We start from the raw sequence: 24,022 nt of genomic DNA, 5'->3' as shown, positions 1-24,022 counted from the left end.
TATTATAATAGTTAAAAAATATTTCCGAATTTTTAGACCAACCTGCAGTAGCTTTTATGGTATCGATTGAAACTCCGCATCTAAGCGCTGCCGAAGATGACGCATGCCTGGTACTGTATGGGGTAAAGGTACTTACATCGATACCACTCATCTTCAGAACAGATTTTATCCATCTTGAGAGTGTCTGGGTAGAGGCAGCCCGATATGGTTTCTTGTAAGTTATAAATAGACGCGTTATATTTTCCCTCAAGGGTTTTGTGATATTAATATAATGTAGTAAAGTGGAAGCCACACAAAGTTCTGGTTTATTATAGAAAAACGGAAGACAAAGTTTAGGTTGACTTTTATTAGGTGCTGAAGTTTTTAGCAATTCTGTAATTATTATTTCAATTCGATCATCGAAGTTGGAAATGTTATTAATGTGAATACTGTTAATAGTTTGAACTCGGTGTGCAGTACATAAAGATATTATGGTAACCAACTTTAGCGACAATTGCTCTAATGTAAGATCTTCCAATGGATATAATGTTGACACATACTCCAGAACGTTATCGGGATTCCAAGTCTTAGTATATTTTGGAAATGATGGCTTCAATTTAAAAATACCTTTAAGATATCTATTAAGAGCTTCAGATTGTTTAATATTTGGTCTTCTTAAAGTGCCTATCCGTTCCGGACGTTGGCGATCATCACGGCTATCTTCACTTTGCTTATTGCAGCGCGGAACAGTTCAGTGGTAATATTTGGTACTATTAGAGAAATAGCCGATCGGAATATATTTAAAGTGGAGTAACTACTTCCCCTTTCATATTCTGTTAACAAAAATTGCATAACATCTTTATCAGATGCATCAAAACAGAGCAATAGGTTTTTTTTTTGACAGTATGATCACCATTTCCTGTACACCACACTGTACTGCTATATTGTAGATTCTGACAATGATGACAACATTATATCTGTTATTTCTACAGAAAAACCCTGGTTTAGGTACGCTCGCCGGATACAATCCCTGCCACCAAGGTAATCTTCAACCACATGGGGTGGCTGCAATTAAAGGGAGATATCATTAGGTCTCTTTTTGGTTTAAACAAAATGGGTCTAAATTTTAGAAGTTTTAAGAAAACTGGATACCAACATTGAGCTTCCCAAAGAGGAACCACCACAATCCCTTCTGCTTTATCTAATATTATTTTATTAAGTACCAACGAAATTATAACCAACGAAAACGGCGGAAAAGCATAAAATTTGTAATTGTTCCAATTTAAAGTGAAAGCGTCTACAGCTAATGAATCGGGGTCTTTCTTCCATGACACATATTTTGGACATTGAGCATTAGATATTTAAGCAAATAAACCAATCTGCGGTTTGCCAAATGTTTCCATTATTTGGTTATATGCTGCTTGATTTAACGAGTATTCCGTATCAATAGTTAGCCAACGTGATTCCGCGTCTGCTACTGAATTACTTTTTGATTCTATGTAGGATGCAAAAATAAGGATATCTCTAGTCTCACACCACTGCCATATACAGCGGGCTAAATAGACTAGCTTAGGATACTTTATGCCTCCCATTTTATTGATATAAGAGATAGCAGTGGTGTTGTCAATTCTTAAAAGTATTGAGCAAGATCTTTTATGTTTAGCAAAAACTTTTAAGACCCATATAGGTAGTGACCCAAGTAATTCTAAATGATTGATATTAAGCTTTTTGCATCTTCCGACCAAAAACCATGAATTTTTTCTGCATCACAACAAGCTCCCCATCCAGACAAGGAAGCATCCGAATAAATTATCATTTAATTACTATTTAAATGGGAATAAGCCACAATTAAAGGTTAAAATACGTTTATTGACGTTTCAATTCCCACTTCGGAAATCGTTCTCAAAATACAAACATTAGTTTGTATTAATTATAAAAATTATCATTTGACATGTAGATTGCTGCAAAGATGTTTTTGCTTGTGGTATGGCTGATATCCACCATTGTAATTCAGTTCGAATATCGTTATCAATTAATAAATGTCTATTATAGTCCCCACCTTCTCTTTTTAAAGCTAAATATTTTTTCCGTTCGAGGACTTTGGTGTAGAGGTAACCGTATTTAACTGCAGGGCAAATCGATATTAGAGAACCAATAATTCTCGCAAACCGACGGATTTTACAAGTTTGAAACTTCAAAATTGACCGAATTATTGTTATTGTATTGGTAATTTCCACCTGAGTTAGAGACAATGACATATCAACGCTGTTAAAGATAAACCCTAAAAACGTTATTTGTTGAGTTGGAATGAGTGTACTTTTCTTATAATTAATTATGAAACCCAATTCTAGAAACAGTTCAATTGTAATTTTTAGATTATTAATGCATTCTAATTTTGTACTCCCTAACAATAAACAATCATCCAAGTAGTTAGGAATAAGAATATTTCTAAATTTTAAATATTGAGTAACAGGTTTTAAAATTTTTGTGAACAAATATGGCGCGACTGATAAACCAAAAGGTAAAAACGTTAATGGAAACATTTTTCCATTGTACTGAAATTTTAAAAATTTACGATGCTGTTTATTGATTGGTATTCCAAAGTAAGCATCATTTAAATCTAGAGAGACCATGTAGCAACCTGGAGTAATTAAACTTTTTACAGTCCTGTAATCATCTAACTTAAAATGTGAAGCTATAATATAAGAATTTAATCGTTTTAAATTTAAAACAATTCTGTTTCCTCGACTAGACTTCGGTACTAGAAAAAATGAGGATATAAAGTCTTTCTTATTTGAATTACACGGTGATACAGCACCAGTTTCTATCAATTCCTCAACAGCTGTCCTCATTGCCTGGTGATCGGAATGACAACATTTTTTATAAAATGATTGATTCTGGCAAGGTTTTAAATCAAATGGAATTTTGTACCCCTTAATAGCTTTCAAAATGAAACGATTTCGAGTAACTTTGCTCCATTTTGCTAAAAGAAAATAATGTGTTGTAATACCTATAAATAAGGTAAACCCTTACACACTGTTATGTAAAAAATTAAAATAAATAAAAATTCGAATGCTATGTCTACGATATATATCATAAGCATAACACAGATTTTATTAAACGCAGATTTTTACCATTACATTCGTGTTGAAAAGGTCTATGAAAAGATCAATCCTTGCACCAAACATTCTAATGTAAATCGTTAGATTCTAATCTGCAAAATTTATTTTTGTATCTGCTTGTTAAAATAAAATGTGTTGTAAGGCCTATAAAAGGTAAATCCTTACACACGATTACGTAACTGTTTTCATTATACCATTGATATTCGATATGTATTCATATTTACGTAAACATCTATCAATTTTGTGATACAAGGCCTCTATGAGGTAAATCCTTGCACATTATTTTTTAATTAAGTCTGTGTACTTTACTTATTGAAAATACGGCAAAATATTGTGTGGTAGGGCCTTTAAAAAGGTAAATCCCTACACACCGTTACGTAGTTATCTAATAAAATATCTAAAGTGCAATATTAATCAAGTCGGACTGTGCATTCTCGTCTGTGTTTTCTTCCTCTGAATCCGACGAAGCAAGGGAGTTGGCCCTAATCCTCTTAAAACGGCGTGAGGGGTCCGAATCGGATCAGAACTTGAACCAGAGTCTGAAATAAACGAAATGCCAGACTCTGATAACCAAGAAGTGAAATAAGGAAGAAAATAAACAAATAAATAAACAGAAAATTAAGATGAAAGAAAATCCGATGCTATATCCATGATATATATCACAAGAATATCACAGATACCATATACCGTTCCAGAAAAGTCTATAAAAAGATCAATATTTGCACAAAACATTGTAAAGCAAGTCGTTAGATTTTATTCTGCAAATTATTTGTACCTGCTTGCTAAAAGAAAATAATGTGTTGTAAGGCCTATAAATAAGGTAAACCCTTACACACTGTTATGTAAAAAATTAAAATAAATAAAAATTCGAATGCTATATCTACGATATATATCACAAGCATAACACAGATTTTATTAAACACAGATTTTTACCATTACATTCGTGTTGAAAAGGTCTATGAAAAGATCAATCCTTGCACAAAACATTCTAATGTAAATCGTTAGGTTCTAATCTGCAAAATTTATTTTTGTATTTGTTTGTTAAAATAAAATGTGTTGTAAGGCCTATAAAAGGTAAATCCTTACACACGATTACGTAACTGTTTTCATTATACCATCGATATTCGATATGTGTTCATCTTTACGTAAACATCTATCAATTTTGTGATACAAGGCCTCTATGAGGTAAATCCTTGCACACAATTTTTTAATTAAGTCTGTGTATTTTACTTATTGAAAATACGGCAAAATATTGTGTGGTAGGGCCTTTAAAAAAGGTAAATCCCTACACGCCGTTACGTAGTTATCTCATAAAATATCTAAAGTGCAATGTTAACCTTATAATTTTGTAAACAAACAAACAAAGACACCATCAGCAACAGCCGGTTCGATGCCATGCATGCATAGGCAAGAATTCTATTTTAACTGAGTGATGAGTAATGTCATATTTGCGTTGGAAAATTCCCAATAACCGTAACAAAATTGATTAAATTACTTACATGAGGAGTTGTTAGCTGATAATTCTGTGACAGCATTTTGAAGGTCTCGTAGCTGTCTTACAATTTCTAATATATTTATGTTTTCTTTCCGGCATTATTAAGCACTAACACAAAAAACACTTTATAGCGACTTATGCGTACGACACTAAAAGCAAGAATGAGGCCAGACCGGGGGTGACCGGATGAAGATTTGGTTTATTTACTTTCGACTGGTGTGTACTTCACTAGCAAAGCAGTGATGCCATTTGTGTTCTAGACTGATGGAATGAAGCGAAGTATAATTTCTTTTAATTTCTCTTGTTAATTCGCTAGCTAAACTCCCTTCTTTGGATCTGCTCTAAAAAACGAATTTTAATCTTACTTTAGCATTAACTTTTGCACTGCTACCATTCAGCATACATGGATTCGCCACTGCTACCACTTTTTCAAACACTTTCGAAAACAAAATTAATTTTCACATAAATGGAAAAAAATGAAATAAAAACTAAAACAAAATCAGGCTCTTATTCTTAAATAGTTAAGTGACACAAAGGCTGCATTACGAGCGAATACGCAAGATGACATTAATTCGAACGCTGCACAGCTAAGTAAATAGATGCAAAATGCTATGGATGAGAACATTATATAATTGCGCATGGATATACACGAATTAAAAAATTATCTGTAGCGACGAACCATGCAAATGTTCCTCAATTCACTCCTCATTCCACCTCTACTAAAATTATATTGGCTTGTCCACTAGAAGCTGCCAAAAACGCTTCTAGAAGTTTTGTTAGGGTTCGTCAGAATCAAACTACCAATGACTGTGATAAATTTGGTAATCTTTTAGCCAAAGTTAACAAACTAAAGAAAACCGTAACGGTCGCTAACTGAACTGAAATGCTGGAGATGTGAAGAATTGGGCCACCGCAGGAATCAAAGCATCGTAGGAGTACTCAACATTACATTACCGATACTTTTACTAGAAGTACTTGTCCAGAAGACTGTAGCCGCTGAGAAGAAGCGGAAGTAAAAGAACCAGCAGATATAGCCAATTATGTAAGAACATACATACATAAGAACATGTATTGGAATACTTGAACAACTTGAGGATTCATGAGGACAATTCATGATTTAAATACATAAATCTAAATCTTATGCATTGTTATTGTAGTTTGTTAGTTTATAGTTTGGATCTTTTACAATGTCGCATAACGTTGTCATAACTTGTTTAAATGATATTTAAGTATTCATTTTCTTTATAACCATCTTTGTTTTAAAGATATTTACCGTCATTTTACGAATATGAGGTAAAACGGTTCTGATGGAACATGGATAGAAAGAAAGTTAGGTTAGGTTAGATTCAATAAGAGTGGATGCTTAACCACCATTCCACTCTAACTAAGAGGTATATTTTGATTTACAAGAGATACACAATCTTTAGGTAAGACTTTATTATTACTTTACATTTACATTGTTCGTTAAATCTAATTTGATATGTCGATCTGCTAGAAAAATCATAATTTAAAATTCCGAAGTTTTTTTCAAAACACTTGAAAACATTTTTACACAAAACATGAAGAATTTGCAAATTTGTTTAGTTAATTAGTTTTGAAATCCTCACATCGTCTTATCATGAGGTTTTTAGTTAATTTTCTATAAAATCACGTCAACGATTTTTAAGTTTTCTTTATTGAGTGCTAACAGGCAGTGAAGCACAAGTATTCATCATCATCGCTAATACTATAATTCTAGTTGAGTCTTGACCTGTTTCGCCAATCGTTTCTATTGTCAATTTACCACGCGCACCTTTTTTTACTCCATCCATTCACCCCAAATATTAGCCAGCCCTTACTTAGATTTCCAACAAGCAGCGATAACAGGGTTCGTTTGAGATGATAGTTTTTATTCGCAATTGACAGATGTCCTGTTTATTTAGCTTTCGCCTACCGACTTTTATTAAACATATTACACCTTTGCTATATGCTACTTCTTTATATTTCAAACTAGTAGTTATATCACCTCCAGATACCGTTTTCGCAGATTGTGTCATTATTCTTCTCAGATATTTTGTTGGAAGATGAGTAGATGATTCCCATCTGTTTAAAAAATAGCCTGCGCCATTTGTGCCGTCACTGGTCAGATCCCAGTCACATATTTTAGTTTTGCTTTTTAGATTAAGTTTCTGTTCATTAGATGTTTGCTTAATTCACAGTAACAAATGCTTGCTAATAGTATTTTTCTTTTCATTTCGACCTTTGTGGAGTTATTTACTCGTACTAGGATATTAAACGGGTACTTCTCCACGATAACACCATTACTTCCATTTTTAACTCTTCTCTTCGAGATCAATATCATTTCTGTGGTTTTCTTTTCCTTTATTGGAAATTCATATTTTCTGCGGCAATTAAGAAGGAGCTAAACACTTTTTTAAATTCTCGAACATACAAATTATCGCAGCATGCAACATCTTTAATCATCATAAATTCCTTTAATAATACATACCAACAGGGCTTTTTAGTTCACTGTATGATTTGATAAATTATACTCAAATCAGCCGACTTAGGGACACAAGTTGTAAACTTTTATCTGAAATACCAGAATGGAAAAGGTTGGTCTGAAAAATTTATACCTAAAACTAAATATAGAGAATATCTAAAATTGAAAAAAAAAACTGGGTGAATTTTCTACTAGGTAGAATTCCTTATTTCTGAAGTTGATACCAAAGATCCGGTATTGATATTTTATGACAGTCCGGAGAATCGTCTATACTCGGTTCGCTGATGTCAGTCGCAACTGTCTAGAAAAATTAGCAATTCTTTTTTTCCACGTTGGTTAAATTTTGACCTACTGTTAGTGGCTGGACATTACTATATAACTAAGTATACGTGCTCATAGCCAATATTTCAACAAAAAAATATTCACATACAGTTTATTATAAAAAATAGATATACAGATTGAACGAATTTAAAACGGAACATACGAAATCAATGTATTTCGGCTCAACTCCGCTCTAGGTGGTTGACCAACAAAAGGTTGTCAAATAATTATATTATAAAAATCCAATACTTCAGCGGGCTGCTGGATTCTGAATTCATTCAAGAACAAGTCAAAACTCCACCCAAATAGGTTGCCTAGAATCACTGAAAAAACTAGACTACACAAGCAGTTATTATGCTGTCAAACCACTTATCGCTTCCTTATAGTCCAAGAGATAGAGCCGAAATTTTGAACTGATCAGTAATATGACATTTCTCTATTGGAATATATTCATTGTAACTGGGTTAAGACTTTGCCTTACAGGCGGACGCCCCTCGTGGTACAGGGGGTGGCTATACAGGGATGAAGTTGTAATTTTTTTCGGAAAAATTAACGATCGAGAATATGGCTGAAAATTTGCCCAGAGTAAGATCTTGGTATAACTAGACGAAATCCCAAAGGGCGGACGCGAGAGTGGATACATAAGGGGTGACGGACAGGGGTGAAGTTGCAATTTTTTGGGGAAAAATTAACGATAAGTAATATGTCCGCCATTTTCATGGCTCATTATTTAGCCCCTAAAAACTCTAAATCCAAAAGGGCGGACAGCTGGGTTGGTACATAGAGCCATAAAACGGGGTCAAATCTACCACTTGCCTGCGCATTTTAGGTCTCGGTAACAATTTTCAAACTGATTTTATTATGATATTTTTATACCGATTGATTTGAAAATTTGTATGCTCACTTCTGTTACTATTCTGAGAAGCGTCAAGTAGAGTTTTCCTCAAAATTTTCCAAAAAAATTTCCGTAAATGAATATTTTCGTAATTTTTAAAGGTAAAATCTAATTTGTAGAATCCTTTCGATTTTCTGTATGTTTTTTTTTCAAACTAAAGTCATATTTACTTTACAAATCACATTTTTTTCTTAAATATTTTACGAATTAATTTTTAATTGAATAAATGTTTGATATTTGATATTTTATTAAATTAAAGTAATTTTATAATGTTAACTATTAAATATTTTTAGTATAACAAATAGTAATTTTACTTATTTTTTATTACAATAAAAAGGTTTTTAAATTTATATTGCATAAATAATGGTTGTTCAGATATAAGAAAAATTTGATTTATTATTATATTAATAATCAAATACAAAATATATTATTTCTATTTATCAATAGGTAAAATTCAATTTGTAGAATTCCTTTAACACTTTACAAATAATTATTAATAAAAATCAATTTAATAGTGGAATTATCAATTTTTTAAGTTTTGAAATTTACTTTGTAGATATTTTCAATATTTTTTTTAACTTTTAAATTTATTGAATTTTTTTTTTCATTAGTTAATTATAATTTTACAAATTCTGTTTGGACATTAATTTTGCATCATTATTATTTTAAAATATTAAAATAATAATGATGCGCGTTCCATTTAGATCAGTAATTCTAGACGCATGCGCTAAATGTAATAAGTATCAAGATGCTTTTATCCAACTTGGTGAAACTGACTTCGATTGTAATGAAGTTTTTGAAACCTTAGAAACTTTCATATGTCACTTATATGGAACAGGACTGACGAGAACAATTCCAAAAAGAAAAGTAAACGATGTCAGATTTTCACTATTTAACCGGCAGTATAAGTTGCATGATGTAAACGAGCCTTTAAAAAAAAACTAAAAAATTTCGATGCTTCAAGCTTACCACCATGTCAAGATGAATTACACCAACATCTACTGCGAGCCCATTATATTTCAAATATTTGGACAAATGCTCATAAAAAAGTACCAACAGAATTGATTGTTGAAGAACATGGTTGGGAGTTTGAAGATGAAACATATAAATTCAAATGGTTTAGTGGACCTCAGATGCCAGAATCAGTTCGAGAAGTAGTGATTGAAAATGAAGCAGATAATGAATGTGATATTATTGAAAGTGAAAGTGACGAAGATGATGAATGTGATGACATCAATGAGAGTGAGAAAAATGACGAAATTTTTAAAGTTTTTCTAAATTTTTTTTTCTTATCGGAAAAATCGTTTGAAAATTTTTGGAAAAAAATCATGGTATAACTGACAGAAAATCGAAAGGATTCTACAAATTAGATTTTACCTCAAAAAATTACGAAAATTTTCATTTACGGAAATTTTTTTGGAAAATTTTGAGGAAAACTCTACTTGACGCTTTTCAGAATAGTAACAGAAGTGAGCATACAAATTTTCAAATCAATCGGTATAAAAACATCATAATAAAATTAGTTTGAAAATTGTTACCGAGACCTAAAATGCGCAGGCAAGTGGTACATTTGACCCCGTTTTATGGCTCTATGTACCAACCCAGCTGTCCGCTCTTTTGGATTTAGAGTTTTTAGGGGCTAAATAATGAGCCATGAAAATGGCGGACATATTACTTATCGTTAATTTTCCCCCAAAAAATTGCAATTTCACCCCTGTCCGCCACCCCTTATGTATCCACTCTCGCGTCCGCCCTTTGGGATTTCGTCTAGGTATACCAAGATCTTACTCTGGGCAAATTTTCAGCCATATTATCGATCGTTAATTTTTCCGAAAAAAATTACAACTTCATCCCTGTATAGCCACCCCCTGTACCACGAGGGGCGTCCGCCTGTAAGGCAAAGTCTTAACCCAGTTACAATGAATATATTCCAATAGAGAAATGTCATATTACTGATCATTCCAAAATTTCGGCTCTCTCTCTCCGACTATTAGGCAAGCTCCTCTTTCCTTTAAAGGAGACAGATAGTTGAACGATATTTTATACAATGTCTATCACTGGGTATGGATTTATTTTTGTCCAAGTTTTATATTGGTCCACTATTTCAAATGCAGTTCAAACAGACATATATTAAATTGTATGTTTCGTTTTAAATTCGTTCAATCTGTATAATAGATACATCAATTAAAACAAAAATATATTTTTGAAATTTTATATTCGTTTATAGATTAATATTTACAAATAGAAAGTTTTAAAGAATATTATTTAATACACATTCCCATTATTCATAATTATTTTTCTTTTTTCAATGGAAGAAATCTGCATTAGTAAGTTTATTTGGGCTCTTAATAGTGAGAGGTAGGAATTTTTTTGTTGTATGTTTCCGACAATGAATCTGTCAAAATATTCGCAAGTGGAACGAATGGACTATATTTGATATTACTTTCACAAAACAGACCGGCGTTTTTTTATAGTTGGTTCACTCAACTTGGGAATATTTTGATAAAATCATTGTCGGAAACATACAATACAAAAATTCCTACCACAACTTATGAAGACTTGAGTTGCAGACTTATTTAATTAAAAAAGGGAGAATAATCATGAGTAATGGGAATGTACATTGATTAGTTTTGAATAAAACTATGTATTTGCAAATACTAATTTATAAGTGACTAAAAATTCAAAAACAAAACCTTTGTTTTAATTGATACAATTTTATTTTGTTGATAAAATGCATATCAATCATTGTTTACTTTAAGGCACAATTAATATTGGGTAAATTATCTAGTAACTTCCAATAATTTCCAGTCGAAGTCAAAAATTGTCCAACGTACGAAAAGATTAATTACAAAATTTACTAACAGTTGGGACTGGGATCAGTGAACGGAGTATATTAAAGTTTTTAATTGGATCACAAAAAGAACTAAAATAAACAATCAATACAAATTGACTTGTTTAAAATCTTGTGCGAAGTTCGATTATTTTTTTAATGAAATATTGGCATAGACATTTGGCTTAAGTGCGGCCCTGCCTCAATGTTGATGTATTGTCGCGAAGACCACATTATGCAGCAGGTCGTTTCGTTCAGTCAGATCGTACGGTATTTGTGATCGTTACAGTGAAATGAAAGTCACAGTGATAGAGTAAATACTGTTTTAGTATTATGTGAAACACGTTTAATAGTTGTTAGATTATAATTTTCTGTGTTTCTGTTAATTTGGGTTCCACAAAGGACTTAACGAACATCTATGCTGGTGAGTTAACCTATAAATTGTATCGCTTTTTTTGCACTGAATACAAATCCAAGCCAGTCGGTTAGCGGGTTTTAGTTATGCCTAATTTTGTCCTCTCCCGGAATGTATATATTTAATTTTTCAGAATATTTAATATTATTACATATTGCTAAAATGAAGGTACTTATAGATAGAAATTTCATTTGATTGCTAAAATTTCGGTTATAAGAGATTCATTGCCACTCTAAAGGATAATGGAAAGAGGGAATGTAAATAGACAGGGTAGTAGATCTAACTTCGTTTTTGTTTTATAGTATTACCAAAGAATATAGACGCATAGTATTACGGCTATGTTTTATTGTTTATCCCATATTAATGATATTTAAAATTCGTACTTTATTGCTAAGGCCGCGATCCTAAGTGCCTACTATTTTTGATTCATAAGGTTTTATTGCCGATTGCTTTAAACATGTTGTTATGAATATAATATTTTGAAACAAATTTTTTGGACCTTTCTTCTATATTGTGGTAAATGGATGACTGAGTTCAATTTATTACGGCTATGTTTTATTGTTTATCCCATATTAATGATATTTAAAATTCGTACTTTATTGCTAAGGCCGCGATCCTAAGTACCTACTATTTTTGATTCATAAGGTTTTATTGCCGATTGCTTTAAACATGTTGTTATGAATATAATATTTTGAAACAAATTTTTTGGACCTTTCTTCTATATTGTGGTAAATGGATGACTGAGTTCAATCGTATCCATTAATAATTAATAAGATTAAAATATAATACGAATGCATACCTACCTACACTTTGCATACAGAGGTGGAACGGATTATACATTCATTTTTTAATTAGATGTCATGTTAAGTTAAACATCAGTAATTGCACAACGACGAAACAAAATCTCAAGATTCAAACACCTTTATTATAATAATAACAAAAGACAACGTAAATCATTATTGAGAATAAATTATTAATAAACCAAAACTAGTGAATATAATATTTTTACATATTCGCAATTTCTACAAAATTATATTTTCATCAGTAATTATAATATTGTTACACTATTATAAATATAACTAGATGTCAGGGCCCGTCCCATAGGAGCATTGAGCAGTATATTACAAAAAATTTAAAGTTTGTGAAGCCAGGCGATTAAATCGGGAACCTTTATATAAATAGGTAACTAATATGGCCACTATTGACAAACTTCAAATACAATACTTGAGACTCATTGTCGAAGAACATGAGTTTACTTTACCATAGAGAATAGGTATACACCTAATCACTAATAACTCAATTATAATGACTAAGATCAATCATAATTTTATTTTAGAATTTTTGAAAACAAATGGAAAATTTAATTTTTATTAAATTCATTGTTTTTTAATCCCATGTAAAATAATCTTTGTATTTTAAATTTAATCTATATCTCTCAGTGTCTCTCACGGTATTAAATTGTATCTAGCATCTAGTAGTATCTAGCATTGTATTAGCAAAAAAAGATTAGGTCAAAGATACCTCCTTTATCAAGCTCCAAGAATATTTAATGCCTTACCTGATAAATATAAAATATACCTAATTACTCTCAACTCACTAATAATGATAAAATCAATATTTAAAAAATATATTCTTAATTTGGATCGCAGCTATATACAAAATTTAATGGATTAAGCAAATAATAATTCAGTCATAGTAATAGTAACTAAACTGTTTAGTAATAGTTTTTGATTACTGAAAGTTATAAAATCAAAATAAGTATAATTTTCGTCATCAAAACATAAAAATGCGTTATACAAACTGAAATAACTGAAATACAGAATTATTGTATAATTAGATTTATTTAAATATTTATATGTAATTATTGGATTGTTAATGTATCAAATACACAATGCACACACGACGCCCGTGCTCGACCATTTTTGGTTTTAACGGGTAGTACCAGATGTTTATTTTTTGATGTGTAAATAACATACTTAAATTATTGTTCTTCTTATACAATGTATATGAAAAATTAATAAACATTATTATTATTATTATATCTAATTATCTGTATATTATGTACCCTCTAATAGTTAGTCCTAGCAGTTCATGCGTTTGTATTTGTCTAAAAAAAAACAAATATTTTGGCGATTAATATATTTTTATTTTTATATAATTATTTTTATAAACATAATTACCCTTATGCATACGCATTAATTGAATAGGACACTTGCTTAAAAGGAGTCGTCAATTAATTATTAATGTCAAATCATTAATTGTTTTAGTCAACTATCTATGGCAATTTTATTGCCGACATATGACAGTCGGAGATTATTGCTGATTTTTTCCTAGTTGCAACTATGTTTGTTATTGCTTTTCTAATCTGTTTATGGCTTCTAAATCTATTATTATCATCTATCAATAGTGAAAACATGTAAAGGTATACCTATCTATCAATAATGGAAACTACTTTTTATACGAATAGGCGGCGTTAATTGATTAGACTTTTCGAATAAAGTGTGAAACAGACTATTAATAATTATTATAATAGTAATTGGTATAAATATGCTTTCGCGGCTAATGTGGATGACACTTTTGCGATCTGGAGCCATAGGAAGGTCAACTTACAAATTTCTTAAATTTGATAAATTCCCTAAATTCTAAGATCCGGATCACCATAGAAATACAGAACATAATGTTGCGTTTTTATATTTATAATTTTATTCGTAGAGAAAAGGGTCCGAATCTAAACTGGATGTGGTCTAAATACAAATTATAAAATCTCGCAAAATACGTTACGAAATACAAAATCTCTTCCCTCACGCACCAAAAATTCCAGACCTATTCGGACCAACCGACAGATCTTAGGGGCACTCAAAGGCTAAAATAGTGCAGATATGCGGGGAAGATGACTAGTGAAGAATAGACATGTATGTCAGGAAGAAATAATTTCAGATCACATAAATAAATGCCGAAAGCAATGTACAAATATAATTCTCCAAGAGAGAAAAATATTTTGATATAAATGAAAGCCCAGAACAATAGGAGACATCTTCGAAGAAAGGATATAAAACTGAGTTGAAGAATTACATTAATAGCTTCGTTTTTATCGTAGAAATGAAAATCAACCGATACGAATAATTGCTCATTATGCAATATATGACTAGGAATAAAAATTTGAGAAAGAGAAGAATTCTTGGATATGTTAAGAAAGCAGTGTCGAAGACGTTTTAAGGAATAGTAGTAAAAACATATTTATAAAGGTAATTAACATCACGAAGTTTCAAATTAAGGTGAGCCGCACTTCGAAAATTTTAAAATGGCTTGTATGTGACAAATCCATTCCAAAATTATTCAAAATCAGCAGAAAAAAAATTGCTTAGCAACCGCTTTAAACAACTTAAAAATGATCGTTTATGATAAAATAATGCTTAAAAAGATCATTATCGGTGATGTCTTACGTCTATGTTGATTTTTTTCTTCGAATTTGACGGTGTGTATCTTCGTGCTGCCCCTACACCTACATACATAGCACGATGCGACTTTTTCATGTTTCCAAAGCTGAAAATAGCACTTTCACGGCAACATTGCGATGATATAAAGACGATTCAAACGAATTAATTGAAATATGTTGTATTTGACGTTTTGATTTCCATCTTGGAACAATTTCCATATTTTCAAGTAAAATTGTGGTTTATTCGCTAATAGTAAATCGTTGAGTTCTCTTTATCTAAACTTAATATGGTACATATACTAGGATCATTATATGTGTATACTTCAATTTAAAAATAAGTAACTTTCTATTTTTGTAATGATCTGTGAGCAATATAAATTTGCCAAAAATGTCAGTTTATTAATGACAAAAGAATGCTACTAATAAAAAAAGTTAAATAAAACATGTTAACATCATTATTGCAACATCATTGACATTGCAATACCATAGATCGACAAAAAGTGTATCCACTTGCAGTCATTAGTTTCCAAGCAAGGAAGGGAAGCATAATATGGGCCTTAATATGGGCCGTATAATATATGGCATTTTATAAGGCCGAATTCAGACCAAGACTATAATTTATTGCTAGTTTATTACGGAAACAAAAAATTTATTGCTGTAGCCGTTTCCGCGAAACAACGGTTATGCTACCTTTACGCTAGCATAGCCATAGTTATATCTCGCAAAGAAAAGGGTCACAGGGACCATTTTGGCGGCATATTTGATTGCTAATTAATTGCTGTGGATTGATACATTGGTCAATTCCTAAAAACTACCCAATCATCCTCTATCGTGAAACTCATCCCCGGAAAATCGTAAAATCGAGATATCGGCCAAAAACTATAAAAGTGAACCGCAAGGAATTAATTGCTAATTGATTGTTGAAGTTTTACGCCAAGACACAATTTATTGCTGCAACAGTTTCCGAGAAACAATTTTTATATTAACTTTATGGTAAAATTACGTAGCGATAGCTATATATCGGCAATGGAAAGGGGTACAGGACCTATCTTATCGGCATATTTTATTAATTAATTATTGTTGATTATTACATTGACCGATCCCCAAAAACTAGCCCTCATCAACTTGCGCAAAACTCACCCCGAAAAATCGAGATATCGGCAAAAAACGATGCAACTAAAAAAGTGAACCGCAAGGAATTAACTTTTTTTTGCACTAATGGTGTTTTGCACTAAGGGATGATGGAATAGTTTTTGGGGATTGGTCAATGTCTCAATCAACAGCAATTAATAATCAATAAAATATACGAAATATCAAGATGAGCCCTGTAGCCCTTTTAATTGCCGAAATATAGCTGTGGCTACGTAGTTTTACCCTAAAGTTAGCATACACATTATTTCTCGGAAACGGTTGCAGCAATGAATTGTTTCTAGGCGTAAACCTTAAGCAATAATTTAGCAATTAAGTACTTGCAGTTCACTTTTCTAGTTTCATCGTTTTTGAAGAGATCTCGATTTTTCCGGGGGTGAGTTTTGTGCTAGGAGATGATGGGGTAATTTTTGGAAATTGGTCAATGTACCAATCAACAGCAATTAATTATCAATAAAATATGCCATCAAGATGGACCCTGTAGCCCTTTTCCGTGCCGAGATATAGCTATAGCTATGCTAGCTTTACCATAAATTGCATACTCATTGTTTCTCGGAAACGGCTACAGCAATATTTTTTTCTTTCCAGAATGAATTAGCAATAAATTATAGTCTTGGTATGAATTCGGTCTTAAATTGATATGCTACCTTTACGACATTATAATATGATCTTTTTTAAGTCAGCAATGCTTTTTCATTGCTTATGGATTATTATATTTGAAATTAGATTTTGACACTAAATTATGGATTTTTTTATCGCTTATGGATTATTCTATTTGACATTAGATTTTGAAACTAAATATTTTTTAAAATATATTTGTTTGGTGGTTGAGTGATTTCAACGGCTGTTAAAGTGATTTCATAACAAGATCTCTAGTTATATGTTTTTTTAAAACTATCACTCACCCTATTGAGGTTGGTACTAGGACCGAAATGCTGTATCTGTTCTGGGTTAATGTTATCTAGATCGGTAACTTATTTTTCACTTGTCGGATAGCTGTTTCAGTTATTCAAGCGTGTTTAAATTCTTTTAGTGATTTTGTTCTAAATAATCTTCTCGGGAACTTTATAGCTACATATTACCAAATATATGGGTCTAAAGCTATGTATAATAACAAAGACATAAGTATTCTTCTTTTTAAGTTACCTTCACCATCCCTGAAGGTTGGCGATACTTACAGCGAATTGCTCTTTATTTTGATCTGTTCTTAATAATTACAATAATGAATGGGTGTCCATGCCTGTCCAGTCTCTTACATTCTTCAGCCACGAGCCAATTTTCTTGTTCCTGGATCTTTTTTCCTTCCACTTTCACTTCCAGTATGAGTGTAGTAAGTTGTATTTTTCTCCTCTGTAAATATGTCCTTTATAACTAGTTTGCTTCTCTGTCCCTATCCTTCTCAGTACCTCATTGTTGGTCACATGCTCTGTCCAAGAGATCTTCAGCATCCTTCGACAAACCCATATCTCAAAGGGATCTATCCACCTCATACTTATAATTCCAAAAAGGCAATAGGCCCGAAATTCCATAGCCCGAAAGTCCATATTTCCACTCCATTTAGCAGTATGGAATAAATGAATGTCATTACAAATCGGATGTCCAATAATAAGGAAGAGTTTATTAGGAATTTCGTCATTCTTTGAAAAGCATACCTAGCATACTTTATGCGTGCTCGTATCTCGACTATATTATTGTTTTTTTGGACTTTATTGATTTGTGGTAATGTTCTTTCGTCATCAAAGAGATATATACTCAGTGACATTAGAAGTGTTACACCCAGAAGGAGTAATTTCTTGAACTTAATTTTTTGGCAACAGAATGACTATATTTAAAACATGCTATGATAACAATACCAATGGTTTATCTCTTCTACTTTTTGTAAAAATAAAGTTTTATCTTCTAAATTTTTTTGTGAAAGACCGACTTGTGACAACCGGTTCGTATAGAAATTTTTAGTTATTGTTCCTCAGTCTAATTGTATTCAGTGTAAGCAAATGCCTCGAGTTCGAATAAACCATAATTACCACCATTTTAGCGATTTTGACAGGGGCAGAAATATTGCGTATAAAGATATGGGTTTGTCGTATCGCGAAATTGGCCGTCGTGTTAATTGTACGGCAATGACGGCTATGCGTGTCTGTCGTGTGTGGACAAACTAAGGAAGAGGAACACGAAGAAGACCAACTGGTCAACCAAGGCGTACCACGGAGCGTCAAGATAGGCGCTTTAGATTACTGGCTCTGCGAGACCGTTTTGCTACTGCGCGTCAAATTGCTGACCAATGGTTTGGAGTAGTAGGTAGACCTGTTAGTATGCGTACACTATACCGTCGTATTCGAGCCTTTGGATTGTTTTCATTCCGCCCATGACTAGTGCTTCCTTAGACTGCGGACCACGGTCATCAACGTTTGAATTCTTGCAGAGAACGGCAGCATTGGGTAGCAGAATGGCGTAATGTGGCATTCAGCGATGAATCACGATTCTGTTTAGGAATGCATAATGGTCGTAGGATGGTAAGACGCCGCCGTGGAGAACGACGAGATATCGGGTTTGCTGTTGAGAGGCATGTATACAGGACAGTTGGAGTAATGGTTTGGGGGGCTATTGCCTATGGTAACCGATCACCATTTGTCTTTATTAGAGGCAATATCACGGCTGCTCGTTATGTTGAAGACATCTTACAAACCAGTTTACTGAGTTATCTCGACGGCCGTCGAGACGTCCTTTTTCAGCAACACAACGTGCGTCCCCATATTACTCATCAAACTATGGACTTTTTCCAAGAAGCTGGCGTTAATGTGTTGCCACGGTCGTCCCGTGTTCCGGATTTAAATCCTATCGAACATGTATGGGATATGATGGGAAGGAGACTGTCCACTTTGCACCATCCTGCACAGACTTTGGCACAGTTAATACATGAAGTTTAAGTTGCTTGGAACGAGGTGCCACAAGCAGACATTGAACATCTCATTTTGTCCATGCCTAGACGTATACAGGAGTGTATTCAGCTACGGGGTCGCCAAACACATTATTAATTTTTTTTTGATTACTTGTTAATAAAAATTCTTGACAACGTTATTGTTTCATTCTTGATGTAAATCTACCATGTTGCCAAAAAATTAAGTTCAAGAAATTATTCCTTCTGGGTGTAACACTTCTAATGTCACTGAGTATATTTTCTCCAATACATTTTTCCTACATTTTCTGTGATAGATAATACTTGATTGTTATCATCAACTGGAGTGTAGTGATCTTTTCTTCATATTTGTCATATTTGACTTCCTTTATCCTTAAACTCACATCTGCTGTTCATCCATGCTTCTTTCGCTTTCTTGATATTTTTCTGGTGATTTTCTGGGTTTCTTTATATTTCACTTCATTTTGATTTTTGTAAGATCTTCGTATTTCCATTACTTAGTTCTAAGGTTCCTTACTGACGATTATATTAGCCTTTTTAAATTCCTTGGTAAAATCGATCTTTGCGATTTTTAGAGAATCCATTTTGTGATTTTTTTTATAGGTAATAGTATTTGTTTCATTCATCACCATTAAATTAAAGTGTCATCGGAGTCTTGGCGCGAATGTAATAATTAGCATATAAGGACCCCTCTTTTATGCTAAGAAACATTGGTTGGTCGAATGAGGAAACTTGTCACGGACTTCTCTAGAGAATGAGAGGAATTGGGCAGTTAGAAATAAAGAAAACGAATGTATGTTGCAGAAATTACGATGTTTAGATAACACCGAAAAAATAATAGATTTAAAAATAATATGTTACGGATAGTACAGATCAGGCGAAGATCAACCCTCACCAATAACCAAATGTGAGAACATAAGTTTAGATTGCTAAGGCACATTTAATTAAGCAATAATTAAGCCTAATTAAGCATCACGGAATTGGTGAAATACTGTAGTGTTAAGTTCCTGGCAGGAGGAGACGTTCTTGCCATCGTTGGCTGCTATATAGTACAATGTCGGGGTTCAGTGGAAAAAGTTTGCTATAATATCTGTAAGGTCAAGTTGTTTGTATTACTTAATAAATGGAATCTTTTAGAACATTTTTAGGTTTTTCTAGAAGATTTTAATATAGATAGGAATGTAAAATATAGTCCATTAATTTATTAAAAAATAACTGCCTATAACATTTAGTAAACCATTACAATTTGTTAGATACAAATCGGGAATACATTAAACTGTTAATAAAAAATATCTAATGTAATCTGACGCCAGCCAGGTTAAGCTAGCGTAAAATTTTAGTTAAAATTAGGCCAAAAATTAATTAGCCAAACATTATGTCCGTGAATGCTCCTATTAGAGACCCCATTTAATATTTACACACTTTAACCTCGGCATATGCGATTGTTTGCACTATGGTTTTATCAATTTTTAAACACCAATTACCTCATCAAAGTAGAAAAATGTTTGCTACCGTAAAACAGTATGCGTCAAACGTCAGTTGAATCAGTGTATAACAAGTTTTTTATTCACTCGCTTCAGTTCTTGCGCTATTTTTGGAGGTGCCCACATGGTATGACTAATTATTATTAGACTTTTTTAGGATGTTTTGTTATAAACCGCAATCCAAACCTGAACAATTAAAAATGTATTTGGTAATGTTACAATACACAATTTTGTTGGTTAAAATGAATGAAGGTCGCGAATAATTTTAAACAACTGTTTCTGTAAACAGTAATTATTTACGTACATCGGAATAAATGTTTTTCTTTAATTACACGTGAAAACTTAAATTTTATAAAGTTTTTTTATTCATTTTACATATTTCTGTATTGGCAAATGATTAACTATGTAAAATTTAATGTTAATTTGTTTTATTTTATTTTATACTTACTCCTTACGCGATATACTTTGAAATTTATTTTCTATGATTGTGGTAATTAACTTAAAAGGTTGTAAAATGAGCTTAACTTTAAAATAATCTACTTTTTTCTACATTCTACATTCTACAAAATTCTGTACACATTATCTGCCTATATTCCATTGGTTATGGTATCTCCATTCCTTAAAGAAGATTGAGTGATCCGGGCTGTTTAGGGCAGTACTGTGAAATAGCTGACATGCCAAATCAGGGCATCTTCTTTCTCTTTTATTACTTTTAGTCCTTAGTCTTTTATTTATCCAATTTTTTCTTGTCCTCAGTTATGTTTTTTTTCCAAACATTCCTTGATATTCAACTTTTTTCCCTCAGGCTGATATTCGAGTGAATGAATTGATATGTTACCTGGTACTAATAAATTTAATCAAATTGATCATATATTTATATATAAGCGATGAGCAACCTCCGTAACAGATGTTAGATCGTATTATATAGATATAAAACAAAGAGATCAATGATAAGAAAAGAGAAAGGGACCAAAAAAATAAAATGGACCACATATATGTTTAAAAATCATTTATATATGTTTAAAGATCTTATCATAGAGATATAAAACAAAGAATATCAATGGTAAGAAAAGAGAAAAGGGCAAAAAAATAAAATGGAACACATATATGTTTAAAAATCATAAGAATAAAAACCAGCAGAAAATAAAGTTAATATTAAATGAAAGAGGAGAAGAAAATAACATCGAAGACGAATGAAATATCATCCAAAGGACAATTTACCAATACATACCAAGGGAAACATTAGACGAAACCTCAAGCAAAAGAAACGAGAAATGGTTTGACCAAGATTACGAATTACTAAAAAATAGCAAAAAGTTAGGCAGAAATGTCTTCTTTTTCTTTTTATGTAGACATGCCTCTGTCCGTTTTTCAATGTGCCTCCAGTAAGTTGCCGTTCCATCGTTTTGTGGTCTTCCTACTGATCGTCTTCCTATTGGGGAACTGTCCCTTTTCGTCTTTACTACTCTATTTGTTGTCATTCGGCTTATATGATCGTTCCATTCTACTCTTCTATTTCTTACCCAGTTCTTGATGTTCTCCACCTTGCATCTACGTCGTATATCTGTACTTCTAGCTCTGTCCTATAGTGTCTTACCATCAATTTTTCTAAGTGTTTTCATCTCTGCTCTTTATAATATCCTTTTTGTCTTCTCTGTGTCAGGTCGTGTTTCTGCCGCGTATGTCATTATTGGTCTGATGACTATTTTGTAAATTCTGCCTTTCATTTCTTTCATTTCTTTCGAGCTTTCCGTAGCTAGATAATGTGATGCCTAGATATTTAAACTCCATCACTTGTTCTATTATATGACCTTACAGCTCTAATTTCCATTTTAGTACATTTGCAGTTGTAACCATTTATATTGTCTTTTTGGAGAAATTAACATGTTAAATTTTCTGGCGGTTATATTAAATTGGTGCAGCATACGTTGTTAATCGTCTTCACTTTGAGATAGTAGTATTGTGTCGTCTACATAGCAGATTATTTTAAGTTGTTTTTCTCCCATTTGGTATTCTTTTTTAGTTCTTACTTTTTTATTATTTCATCCATAATCAGGTTGAACAATAGAAGACTCAAGGAATCTCCCTGTCTTATCCCATTACCAACTTTAATAGGGTCGGTTAGTTCTTCTTCTACTTTTACTTTTGTTGTGTTGTTTTGGTAGATATGTTTAGGCAGAAATGTCTACAAAGGAATTCTCGATCGAATAGACGGATATATGAAGAACTAAGAAGGTATGCAAGGAGAATATGTAGAAGAAAACGGAGAGAAATGTGAAATAGAAAAATAAAACAAATTACAGACTATAATAACAGAAGAGAGACTAGGAGATTTTACAAGAAAACCAAGCGATACACAAGGACATATGACAAGAACAATTTTTTGACACATATTTTTTCGTTTGGGATGTGTTTAAGTCTGGATATCCGGCACGCTCTTCTTAGGTAGTCGATATCGAACACTTTCAGTTTTTTCTTCTCTTTCATCGGCATTTGCCAACATTTAGATCCGTACGTTAAAATTGGTTCTACAACCGAGTTGTAGATTGTCGTAAACATTGTTCGTAAACTAATTTTAGGAGACCAAAGTAATGAGTCTAGTGTTTGTACCACATTAAGGACCTGTTGTGTTTTTTGCTGAATGTGCCGTTTCGATATTTATTCATTCGCTATTATTATCTTTGGGTATTTAGATTCATTACTCAAATTAAAGGCAAATATCGAGCACAGTTTTTTATTAAATCTTCCCCAAGTACTTTCGCTCTCAGAGCATCTTTAGGGGCATCTGAAATAAGCCAAGAAACGTTTTTCCAACTGAAGGAAAATTAGTTAACTTCGAAAAAACTCGAAATTGATGGTTGATAAAAAAATGTTTATATAACGTTTTAGACTTATTTCCTCAAAAATATTGGCTATCCATCATGTCAATGAATGTTATATACATTAATTACATTTACACAAAAACTAACACTAGACAAAGGACAAAAAGTTTAAAATTATTTTGAAGCTACATTCTCGCCAAAGGCAGGAGATAGAATGACTCCTGGTCTCAACAGAAATGTTAAAGTGACATATGACAATTTTAATGAGCAGTCACAATGATGGTGATTTGCACATTTCAAAATTCTATGGTAAACTGAACATAGACCAAAAGTCCAACTGACCAGCAATATAGGAAAAACCAACTGATGAAATATATTATATTAATTACTATATGTAAACTGTATAATCCAGATCTCACGCTCAAACCTGTCAGTGATAATTTAGGTGTTAGGTAATTTGGGAGCAAATGAAGTGAACATAGAGAGTGAATATAAGAACTAGACTAAACAATATGTTAGAGAGTGGGTGGTTGATTACACTAAAAAGGTCTACCAAGCACTACCAATACTGTAGAAAAGAAGAAATTGAAATCTGAAAATGAAATACTTAGAATTAAAAATCAATGTTGAAAACACAGTGTTCAAACTGAAGTATAAAAGCACTGGTTCAGTCAA

The 24,022-nt window shown here is 32.2% G+C and overlaps 1 protein-coding gene across 3 annotated transcripts in view; it reads left to right on the top strand.

Moving 5' to 3' along the window:
• Positions 1–24,022, top strand: part of LOC140447662 (actin-associated protein FAM107A) — a 195,014-nt gene that overhangs the window by 47,836 nt on the left and 123,156 nt on the right. The window contains exon 1 of one of the 3 annotated variants that reach the window (XM_072540452.1): positions 11,364–11,548. The exons of 1 other annotated variant lie outside the window; for it this stretch is intronic. In XM_072540452.1, the coding sequence (XP_072396553.1) occupies positions 11,543–11,548 (6 nt within the window). In that variant the 5' untranslated portion in view covers positions 11,364–11,542. Of the gene's footprint in view, positions 1–11,363; positions 11,549–20,550; positions 20,653–24,022 lie in introns of those variants that run through there. One more of the 3 variants, XM_072540453.1, reaches the window with a different exon arrangement.

Source organism: Diabrotica undecimpunctata, chromosome 8, assembly GCF_040954645.1.
Source record: "Diabrotica undecimpunctata isolate CICGRU chromosome 8, icDiaUnde3, whole genome shotgun sequence".
NCBI lineage: Eukaryota > Metazoa > Arthropoda > Insecta > Coleoptera > Chrysomelidae > Diabrotica > Diabrotica undecimpunctata.
Note: the sequence above shows the minus strand (reverse complement) of the source record. Positions and strands in the feature narration are given on the sequence as shown.